The sequence below is a fragment of the Choloepus didactylus genome, chromosome 24 (genome assembly GCF_015220235.1).
Source record: "Choloepus didactylus isolate mChoDid1 chromosome 24, mChoDid1.pri, whole genome shotgun sequence".
NCBI lineage: Eukaryota > Metazoa > Chordata > Mammalia > Pilosa > Megalonychidae > Choloepus > Choloepus didactylus.
The window spans coordinates 4,254,979-4,266,084 of record NC_051330.1 but is presented as its reverse complement, the minus strand read 5'-3'; the positions used below and the strand labels follow the sequence as shown (position 1 = coordinate 4,266,084).

The 11,106-nt window shown below is 57.2% G+C and overlaps 1 protein-coding gene across 5 annotated transcripts; it reads right to left on the bottom strand.

Moving 5' to 3' along the window:
* Positions 1-956: 956 nt before the first annotated feature.
* On the bottom strand, positions 957-10,384 carry ZNF692 (zinc finger protein 692). 5 transcript variants are annotated; one of them, XM_037817694.1, is made up of 12 exons: positions 10,274-10,384; positions 9,504-9,691; positions 9,190-9,221; positions 8,576-8,839; positions 7,523-7,571; positions 7,314-7,433; positions 6,749-6,970; positions 6,582-6,659; positions 6,399-6,477; positions 4,751-4,865; positions 1,635-1,734; positions 957-1,472 (listed from the first exon to the last, which is right to left on the bottom strand). In XM_037817694.1, exons 2-12 carry the CDS (start codon positions 9,677-9,679, stop codon positions 1,148-1,150), a joined length of 1,560 nt encoding a protein of 519 aa, XP_037673622.1. In that variant the 5' UTR covers positions 9,680-9,691; positions 10,274-10,384; the 3' UTR covers positions 957-1,147. The 5 variants fall into 5 exon arrangements, with proteins under 5 accessions (XP_037673622.1, XP_037673623.1, XP_037673621.1 ...); XM_037817695.1 differs by having other exon boundaries at positions 6,749-6,967; positions 10,171-10,367; XM_037817693.1 differs by having other exon boundaries at positions 10,171-10,366.
* Between the last annotated feature and the right edge of the window lie 722 nt (positions 10,385-11,106).

The following is an 11,106-nucleotide window of genomic DNA, read 5'->3' as shown; positions in this document are numbered from 1 at the left end:
TGGGTGCTGGTGAGAATTTAGGAGGGAGAAGAGAAAGAGATGATGAGAGCTCTTTGGTGAAAGAACTCTGCAGGTATGAAAGTGTCCAGCCTGTGTCTGACAGATGGCCTGGCTGTGAAGGTGCATTGCAGGGTAGGGGGCTCGGCATAGCCTGCCCACCTGCCCCAGGGCCAGGCCTGATGAAGCTGATGGAGATGTCTCAGGAGAGTTCCCCAGCCAGATGGGGGACCTTCCCCTGGGCCTGGGGCTAAACCCATTTGGTCCAGAAAGCTGGGCACTCCCCAGTGGAGCACCAGAGTGTTATTTCCAACTGAAGCTTGGAGCCAGGGTCTCTACTCATGGGGAGACTGAGGCTGCAGGGGTTCCACCAAGGGGAGAAGGCAGAGTAGCAAATCCCCTGGAATTAGCTAGCAACTCTGGTTATGAATGGTGAAATAAAGTTGTTTGCTTTGATTCCTGATGCCAACAGCCTCCTTTGTGAAACCTTGTGCTGAAATGGACTTCACAGGCTTTGAGAGTGATGTGAGCCAGCCCCTTTCACAGTTCTGAAGTCTCTCTCTCTCCGAAGGCAGCGCAATCATCTCCTTGAGTGGAGAACCTCTCGTTTCTGCAGCGGATGGCAAGACTCTTCGGGGCTTACACGTGGTTTTCTCAGTTAATGGCAACTACACATGAAGCCCTGTATTCCTGCTCTAGACCGTCTCTGACCAGCTGTCAGCCTGCCCCACTTCAGCACAAGGGTGGGGGTGACACCCCTCGTGAAAGGGCTGCAAAGTGCCAGAGTCTCAAAAGCAGCTGCAGCCTTCAGGGCAGGTGGGAGTGGGCAGGGGGCTTGCAGGGAGAGGAACGGGGCCTGCTTCTCCACTGCACTCCAGCACATTCTGGCAGAGTCTGCTTTCAAAGGAAGCAAGAATTCTCCACGTCAGGTGCCGGAACACTCACTCTTCTCACATATGCACTCTGAATAAAAATACGCTGTTTATTCTGTCCTTTAGAAAGACTAAGGTAGTCTGGCTCCCCTAGATCCCCGTCCAACTTTTCGTAGCCCTAGTTCCTGGGGACCCTAAGCACCTGGCCTTTCTCCTCCAGCCACTCTCCTCCTCACTATTTTCTGGGCCTGGGGTCTGGCTCCCTGAAGCCTGAGAGCTTATTTCTGAGGTAGCGGAGTCAGAGCCTGAGGGGATGGGGAGGGCCCAGACCCCAGCGGGGCAGCAGCCGGGGCCTCACCGGACCCCAGGGGCTCAGGGACAGAGATGCTACGACAGGGCTCCAAGGAGCCAGGTGAGTCTTGGGAGACTGGGAGCAGGGCTGGGTGGCTTTTGCTGCGGTGGGCTGCAACACTGTCCGGCTTCTCGAAGCGCTTGCCGCAGAACTCGCAGGGGAAACGCAAAGCAGCCGCAGTCTCTGCGTGCTTGCGCCGGTGCCAGTTCAGGGAGGCTTTCTGGCGGCAGGTGAACCCGCAGATCTCGCACCTGGAGCCAGGGGGCAGAGGAGGGCAAGGAAAGGGCCTCAACCCATCCTGACTTGCCACCGGGGGCCCCTCCAGCTCCCTGGGACCCCCATGTCCTGCCTGCCTCCCCCCTTCCCCGTCCCCGCTGGCCCCGAGACCCCTCCACCCCTCCCCAGGCACTCACTGCAGCGGTTTCTCTCCAGTGTGGATGCGCCGGTGGATGATGAGGTTGCTGCTGGTTCGGAAGGACCGAGCGCAGAACTCACAGATGTAGTCCCGGGTGTCTGTGGGGACACAGGGGACACCCTAGCATCCATCCCCAGGCTGCAGTGCCCCACAGGAGTGCCCCGGCACTGGGTGTCAGGACGCCTGGGCTCTGCTGTGCTGTCGTCTCACGGAGGAAGTAGGAACAGAGCCTGTGACTCCACCTCAGAGTCACCATTGTTACTCCCAGCCCCGCCCGAGCCCCTGAACTCCCAGGGGAGGGACACCTCCTCGCATCTGGTCCCCAAAACGGGTCTCTTGTCACAAAGACCCAAAGGATGGAGGCTGGGTCCTCGTGTGAGCAGGAGGCACCAGGCAGTGGCAGAAGCCTGGAGACAGGGATGGGAACTAGGACTGAAGTGCAAGTCCCAAGGCCACTCCCTGGCACCTGGAACCTTCTCCCCATTGAGGCCTTTCTCCCACTCTCCCCCAGTGCTCCACACTGCCCCGCGGAACTCCCGGTCTCATCGCCAAATCCCTTGACCGTGCCCTTCCCTGCGGCTCTGACAGCACCTTCCTGTCACCTAAGGAGCCTGCATCTCCAGCAGCTCTTGCGGGTGGCTGCCGGGGACTCCTGTGCTCCGTGGGCTCCAGGGCATCCTTGCTCCTCATGCCCCCTGCAGACCTCTGCCCGCCCACTCCCGTGGATGCCCGCCTCCCCCAGGGGGCTCATCAGACCACGCACCCCACCCCCCATCCCTGGCTGCCGCTGTCTGCCTCAGTCCTCATCACCCCTCCCTCCACATGACTCGCACCCCAGGCCCTCTCATCTCTGCCATAGTATTCCTCCTCTTGGCTTCTTTCTCAAACATCTGCTTTGCAGTCCTCTGGCCTCCTCCACCAAACCTAACACCCCTCCCTAAGCCCCCACTCCCGGGTCACCAGGCCTGAGCGCCCCCATCACTGCACAGCTCGGAAATCACAATTGCAGGCATTCCAGCTTCAGCCGGGGCACCCTACCTCATCCCACAATAATCCTGTCACTGTCAGGCCACCAAGTCACCAGCTCCACCACCTCCCCCATCCCGTGCCACCCTCCTAGCGTTCCTTCTCCCCTCCTCACCCAACTGTCTCCACAGCCTGTGTTCACAGCCATTCCTTCACTCACATGCCAGTTCACCTGCGCCTTCTGCCTGGCTGAATCCCAACTCAGTTTGAACACAACTCTTCAACCCTCATGGCCTGTTCCAGACCCACACGTGTATACTAGTAAGGGTTGGCGAGCAGATTCACACCCCACAGCCCTTCCCACAGCCTCACCTTACACCACACCATGGATCCCAAGGCCCCTCTCCTACCCACTTCTCCATTTCCCTGGATAATTCACTCTCCCATCTTCTGGGGTCTAAAAGGCCATTCCACACCACTTTCTATCTCCACAAGCCTCCAACACCCCCACCCACCATCCTCATTCATTCAGCTGGTAACCTTAGTTTCTCAAGTCACCCAGGAAAAAAAAGAAACCAGAACTCCCACATCTTCCCACCACCAAATCCACCGGCCAGCTTGCATCTGTACCCATATGTGAGTACTCAAACCGATCCCTTGAGGCCACCTTCCACGGTGCCCTGGAACACACCTCTTCTTACCAACTCAAGGAGACTTCCAGCAAATACCCCACCACCCCGTGTCAGCAAGCCTTTCCTCTCTGTGAGATCACTCCCATCACTGTGCCCCACCCAACACCCCTCCAGCTAAGACCCCACTTCTCTGCTCGTCTTCACAGCAAAACTCCAATGAGTCGTCTATACTCACTGTCTCCATATCCTCAACTCTAACGTGTCTGGAGCACACTCCAGTCCGGCTTGGGCTCCTTCCACTTGACGGCCACTCTTGTCCTCGAGACGGGAGCTGGAGACATTGGCCTGCCCAGCAGTGGTCTCCTTTCATCCTCATCTTACTGGCCCCTCCTGGGGCACTTTCTTCATTTGGCTTCTCAAATCCCACCCTCTTCTCCTTCGGCTCCGTTCCACCCCCACTGCCCTTCCTCTGCTGCCCTCTAATTGCAGCCTGGCCACGTGACCCCTCTTCCCTGTGGGACCCCCGTCTGGTTCCATGGCATCACACCCCACCCACGGGCTCGTGTTGCACGTACTCACACCGTTTGCCCAACATCTCCCCGAACTCCAGACTCACATACTCACAATCTACCTGAGGGCGCTCCTGGGGTATCTAGCAAGCACATCTCAAATCAAGTTTCCCTCTCTCCAAGCCTGCTTCCCTGCGCATTCTCAACAAATCCCAGACTCTGCCTGCTTGCACGGGCTAGAATCCACAGTCACCCGAGACCTCTCTCCCTCTCCCACCGCAGCCAATCCACCGGCTCCAACAGCAATGCTCCCGGGTCCACCTTCACTCCCCAGCCAACCTCCAGCCACTTATCACCAGCTTGACTGCCACCAAGGGAGTCCGAGCCACCACCGTCTCACACACGGGATTTCAGCGGCTGCCTCATAGCTGAGCTCCAGGCGCAGCCCCTGTCCCCCAGCAGTCTATTTAATCTCCACACAGCAGCCACCACGATTCTTCTAAGTGGCCATGTCTCTCCACTGCTCAAGACCCTCCGGTGGTGCCCGTCTCACTCCGAGTAAGAGTCAAACCATCCTAATGGTGGTCTCCAAGGCCCCCCATCGCTATCTGACATCATCTTTCCTTTCTAACCCCACTGGCCTCCTACCTATTCCTCAAAAACAACACACAGATTCCACCCCAGGGCCTTCCCCCCTGATCTTCCCTTATATGAGCACAGGTCCTGGTGCCTCAGTGGGTTCAAAGGTCCTTCCCTTCCTAAAATAGCAACCCTTCCCTCACGTTCTACTCCCTTACACTGCCTTTACTTTTCATAGCCCTGTATCACTAGAACAGAAATTGCATGAGTTAGGGACTCTGTCAGCTTGCTAATGCTGTATTAATAACTAAAGCAGAGTCTCTATCAGGCAGGTGGTCAACACGTAGTGAGAAAAGGATGACTGAGTAAACAAACAAGATGCCCAGGCCCCCTCAAGGGGAGCTGGAGGTGGTAACTGCACCACTCACCACTGTGCAATTTCACGTGCTCCTTCAGGTGTTTCTTAAAGTTGAAGGACTTCCCACAGGCTGGCTCTGGGCAGGAGAAGGACTTCTGGTGGATGTGCTGGTACTTCCTGTGATGCTAGGGAGAGAGAAGTCGTGGGGGAGAAGCGGGGAAAGGGTGGCTGCCTTCCCAGGTGGGCTCCTTGCCCCTGGGCCCTGGGCCTGCACCACCCACACCCCAGCAGATTTTCCTGTCACGGCCAGAAGTTCCCGTCGTGTAGGCCCGCTCCTCCCCTCCAGCACAAGCATCCCAATCCCCTCTCTTCCTGGCCACTCAACTCTGCCCTTCACCCGACTGTGCTGTCGACTTCTACTACCTCAACTCCTTGCCACACCACCAACCCAGCACTACCCAGTTCCCCACGCAAAGTACTGCACTGGGGGACACTCCCCGTCCACCTGACCGTGGATTTGCTATTTGCTGGGGTGGAAACCTAACACATTTCAGGTGGGCATGATCTTCCTCTTCAGTATCAGCCTTAACGTACAACAGTATCTCCCAGACAGCCTACTGTTTATTAATGGCTCACCACGGATATACAACTACATTATTTTCCCTTACATCTGTTTTGGAAAACACACACACAGTCTCAGCCTAGAACACATTTAAGGGTATTAGGTTCTTCAGCCTGAACTCCTCAATGTGGGAAGGATTTCTCTTTTACCTGGCCTGATTTCCCATGCTGGCTCATAAAGTGCACAGGCTTGCCTCTTCTCCATAACCCCATTTATTTTCATAGTTAAACCTCCATAATTCAAGGGATATTTGTCCTGCCCCTGCCGAATGTTCTCTGCCTAAAACCTCGCTGCCACTCAGACTCCCCCTGCTGCCCCCTTTTCCACTCGATTTGCCCGTGTTTGTCTTCTCTCCACAGTGTTCTCTCCCACGCTGCCCCCCCAGGACTCACCATCCCTCTGATCTAGTGTTTAGCCTCAAGGCCTGCCCTGCACAGGGGTCTGGCTGAGTATGAGGCTAGCACTCAATCCTCTCCCCTTCTGTGCCTCACGCTTCTCACGTAAGGAGATTTGGGACAGGACCCTGTACCGGCTCCTTCCCACCCTAGAACTATCCAGTCGAGCCAGCACGGTGACGTGGCCTAAGTGTGGTCTCTGGAGCTAGGCCACAAGGCCTGGGATCCCAGCATTACCACCCTCTAGCTGGCAGCCTCGGACAAGTTGCTTGAGCTTTCTGTGTGCCTCACTTTCTCTTCTGTAAAATGGGAGTAACAGCACCTGTTGCCCAGGAATGTTGTCAGGATCACACAACTTGATGCACATCAGATGGTTACAACAGTCCGTGACACACCGCAAGAGCTCGATAAATGTCCCGTCTCCAGGTATAATTCCCTGAGGTTTTGTGTAATAAGCAGTGGACAGCGGCTCTGTGCAGCTGAAGCTTAGTTTTTCTACCTCATCTATTTGGTTTAGTGAAACAACTATTTGATTATTAACTTTAGAAAAGCTCTGAACGTCTCCAACCCTCTTCTTTCTGGCTCTAAATCCCTCCACATCTTAGACTCCGTTTCCTCAGTTTTCCGTTCAGCCCTTACCCCCTCCTCTCCCCTCTCCCCCACCCCCACCTGCCACCCAGAATCTGACAGGTGCCCCTCACATTCAGATACTGCCGGTTGGAGAAGATCTTTCCGCAGCCTGGGAAGTCGCAGGGCAGCAGCTCTCGTTTGGCAGCTTTCCTGGGGGAGAATGGGGAGGAAGCAGGAGCCATCCCACCAGCTCTCCTCTGCCCGCTTCCTGTCACCCCTCTCCCCAGAGCACCCGCCTTCTCCCCCAGTCCTACCTAATTCTCTTGGGGCCGATCTGTGCAGTGTCCTCATCCCAGGCCGGGGCAGGGGCTGACTGGGCCTCACTCCCAGGGCTGTGGTTAGCAAAGAGGGAGCAGACGGCCTCGAGGAAGGGCCACGTGCCAGGCCTCCCCTGCCCTCTCTGTCACTGCGGGCACGTTACCTGGCCTGGGGCTCCAGCTCCTGGACCACCTGAAGCGTCCTGCTGAGCTCTGGCTGCACAGTGACTTCCTCAGGCAGAGGAGCCCCAGAACCCGAGGAGGAAACTGAGGAGGCTGCTGCAGCAAGAGGAGTGGGGAGAGCTGAGGGGGTGGGTGGTGCCGCCCCCTCCTTAAGTGAGTGGGTGAGAGAGGAAGGAGGAGGTCTGGGGGCATCTGGCTCACTGCTGAAGAGAGAACCAAAAGGAAGAAGGCGTTAGTTCCCAAGGCCTGCAAACCAGCCCAGTTTCTCCCTGATCCCAGGCCTATTCGGAATTGCCCCACAACAACCTCGGGCTCCCCGTTCTGCCCTGCTTTCAGCCCTGTCTTCCCCAGAGCCTGACTTGACCCCTTTCCACCTCTGTTTGAAGCCTTCAGTGCTCACTGCCTTCCCCAAAGCCCACCCTGTGCCCCCTGCCTTCCCAACACCACCAAGCCCATCCCTCGAGCCCGCAAGATCCTGGATTCCCCAGCCAGCTGCATCCTCCCTCCTCCTGCTCTACTCAGCATCCCTCTCCAGCCCCCACTTGCTCATCTGCCGAGGAGCTGTAGGTCCACGGGCTCGCATCACTGAGCATCTCCTCTTCATCTTCATCTTCTTCCTCTTCCTCTCCTGGGAGCAGGGAGGTCTCCAGAGGAGGTTCCGCCCCCCTGCAGGCCACAGAAGGCAAGTCTGAGGTCCTGCTCCCTCACCCCCACTGTGCACCCGGGTCTATCCTGCCTCTCCCCACAAATCTCACCTGAGCAAACTGGTCTCCTGAGTCTTCTCATCATGCTCAGCTCCCGAACCTGTTGATGGGGCCAGGATTCAAAGGGGAATGAACTCTGGCTCAAGGAATGAAGACAGAGCTCTATGGGCTGATTTGGTGGGAGGAGGAGGAAGTGGGGGCACAGGCTACTGGAATGGAGGGGTAATTTAATTTAAAAGATGATACATTCACACGGTTCAAAAATAAAAAGAAAGGTATACAAAGGTACACCATTTCTTGGAAAGCACCTGCAGGTCACTTGCTTTCCAAGAAAATGAAACGACGGAAAGCACCCTACAGGACTGCAGATGAGTAACACCTGGGAATAAGCCAATTTTGGTCCAGTAGAAATAACTTATCAGAATGGATGGGCATACCATATAATCAATGTCCACGTGCCCCCCACTTTGTAAACCCCCCTATACAAAACAGAAACTTAATGTCAACCAATAAGAATGTTTCCTCACTTGCATCAGTGTTTACACTCTATGTTCACCTATTTGTTCACCTCTATGTTCTGATTGGTTGGTGTTAAGTTTCCGTTTTATATAGCGGGCTTTACAAGGTGGGGAGCAGATAAATTGCTTAGTACAATATGCCCATCCATGCCCTTGGGGGAACTCCTGTCCACTTGCGGTTTGGAATCTGCACATTTCATGAACTGGCAACTGCTCAAATAAACTCTCATGGGGAAAAAAAAAAACAAAAAACAGTGAAGTTTCCTATCCAACACTGTCCACAAGCCACCAGCTCTTCCCACAAGTAACTTGCTTTCTTACACACCCTTTCAAACATATTTTATGCATTCACAAGTATGTATGATTACACATTCTTTTTCCTCTTATTTTATTTTCCACAAATGATAGCAGACCATATATTCTCTTCTGCATTTTGCTCTTTATTCCTAACAATATAGTTTGTGATATGGTTGGCCCAGGATTTTCATTGAGAAAGGATCATTTTTCAGAGAGAGGGTTCTGAGCTACAGAAGATGGGAAATATTTTCCTCCCTTTCCTCCACCAACTCTTCTCTCCCCCACCTACCTGCAGTCTCCTGCCCGCTCCTGGCCTCTGCACACCAGCTTCTCCGGGAAGAGCGTCGGAGGGGGACTGGCCTGGGTACCTTCGGAGGTGTGGGGGCTGAGGAGGGTCCCCAGGAGAAGGTGTGGCCTGCTGAGCACTCCCACACAAGCCCCCCATCTCGACCCCCAGGACCCCGCAGTCCGGGCACCAGGCTGCATTCTCGGCTGTGAGCATGAGACAGGAGCACGAGGTACTGCAGACCTTTGGGGGGCGAAGGCTCGGTGCCTGGAGGGATGAGGAGGGCAGTGAGGAGGGACTGCGGGGTCCTCTCGCCCTGGAGAGTCACACTCAGACAGCCCTGTCCCTCCAGCCGCCCTGAGCAAATCCAACTTATCATCCTCCAGAACTCAGAACCCACAAGGGTCCCAAGACATTGCTCCTTTCCCCTCAGGCGGTCCCCATCACACCCACTCAGCCTCTAACTCACCCACTGCTCTCCTGCCCCTTCCCCCTTGGGGTCACACCACTCCCTGTGGCCTCCCTTCCCGTTCTGGTTACTGAGCCCCTATGCCCCATCCCTTCCTCATGGCTGCGGCTGCTGCCACCCCGTCCACCCCTCACCATCCCCTACCAACCTGCACAGAGCGCACAGCCGGGAGAATTGTACCTGCCACGAGAGGAGGCTATCAGGCTTGGGCCAGTCTGCAAAGGCCCCCAGCCCTAGACATTGCATACGTAAGGGGGCAGCCCTAAGGGGTCCCTAAGCGCTGGGACCACAAGAGGGGAGCAGGGAGCTGGAAAGTCCCTCCCCATCCCCCCCAAAAAACAGCTGAGGGCTGGAAGGCGCAGCTGGCCAGGACTTGACCCTGCGGAGCGGAGGCCTGGGGGCTGCTGCTGCCCCTTCCCCGCCTCCCCAGCAGCCTCCCGCCCGCCCCGCCCCGCCCCTAACCGGTCCAGCAGGAACTTGGCGAGCTGCGAGTGCAGGGAGAAGCCCAGGCGCTCCTTGAGGAGGCACCACTGCTCCATGTGGCCGCCCAGGCGGATGCGGCACTTGCTGCGCCGCGCGTCCAGCTGCCGCCGCTTCTCCCGCCGCCTGCGGGACGCGTCCGCCGGGGAGGAGGCCATGCGCGCCGGGGTCTGCAGGGGGAGGAGGCGCGCCCGCTGGGCCACCCGTCCCGGGGCTCCTCCCCGCCTCCGAGCCCCCAGTCCTGCTCCTGAGACGCGGCTAGACTGAAACACCCCGATCGCTGGGCCGCCGGGGCCCAAAACGCCCCCCTGCCGAGGCGTGGGAATTCTGCGCGCGGGGCGGGGGGCAGGGCGCAGGGTCCCGGTCAGGACAGCGGCCCGGGCCCTCGAGCCCTCTGAAGGGCAGGCGCAGGAGCCGGGGGACGGGGAACCTCACCTGGGGCGCGAGGCCGGGGACCCCCATTTCATCCTAGGGGGTGTCCCGCCTACCGGTTTATGGGCGCGGGCGAGGGAGGGTCGTGCGCAGGCCTGCATGGGCGCGCTCCCATAGGAGGGTGGACTGCGGGGGTGGGAACCCGGAGGGCGCACCCCACTTAACCCTCGTAACGCGCGGCTCCGACCCTTCCCCACCGCCGGCCCCAGCGCCTTACCTGCGCGCCCCCGCTCCCGCCCCTGCCCACACCGCGACTGCGCCTGCGCCTCCGGCGGCCTCAAGCGCACGCCGGGAGGACGACGGGAAGACGGGGGGCCCACCTCGCGCGCTCCGCCGCCGTTTCTCTTTTAAGAGGAAACCGTCCCCCTCGGCGTAGGTGACTCCAGCCCGGAACTGACGCCGAGGTCCGCAGCGGGGAGGGAAGAGTCGGAGGGCGACGGCGTGCGCCTGCGCGCTGGCCCGTCCCGCGCAACGCCTGCCGGGAAACGTAGTTCCCCGGCATAAATGGCTACGGTGATTCGCTGAGCCCCGCGGGAGTTGTAGTTCGGTAGCTTTGGTGGCGCGCGCCTGCGCTTGAGGACCAAAGGCTTTAAGGGGCAGGGGTGTGGGACTGATGGGGTCAATCCTTTCTTCTGTTCCCCGACCCCAGCTCCTCTAGTCTGGCCAAGGACGTCGCATTCGCAGTTGTTCTTACTTGTACTTCACCTACAATTGTCTCTTCTCGGTTGCCATCAGCAGGCAAGCACGTGCTGCTGACTCAACCATCTTAAAAACCAAATTGAAGAAGTAATGTCACAGAAGTGTATGCTTAAAAAGGGTTAAAATGGCAAATTTTATGGTATATGTATGTTACAACAATAAAACAAAACAAACAAAACATAGAGCACTTTCTGGACCCCAGAATCATGCCAGCTATGGCCTCTTCCCTATGTTCCCACCAAAATTCCTCTGAAGAAGTTGCTTAGATGGGCTGCGGTCTCCTCCTCACTTCCCATTCTCTCTTTAAATGACTCCAATGGAGCTTTCCTCTCCACCTTTCCACTAACACGGCACCTCGCGAGGTCACTTGTATCCTCCATGTTGCTAAATATAGTGGTCGACTCTGTCTGTCTGTCTGCCTCCTCCTTTACGCATGCTCTCTCTGCACTTTCCT

Excerpts from the sequence above, each read along its gene's own strand:
- ZNF692 (XM_037817694.1), bottom strand. The coding sequence starts at position 9,679 with ATGGCCTCCTCCCCGGCGGACGCGTCCCGCAGGCGGCGGGAGAAGCGG. Across the intron at positions 7,572-8,575 it reads GAGCGGGCAGGAGACTGCAG|GTTCGGGAGCTGAGCATGAT; the intron begins GTAGGTGGGGGA and ends CCCCATCAACAG. Across the intron at positions 6,971-7,313 it reads TACAGCTCCTCGGCAGATGA|CAGTGAGCCAGATGCCCCCA; the intron begins GCAAGTGGGGGC and ends TTCTCTCTTCAG.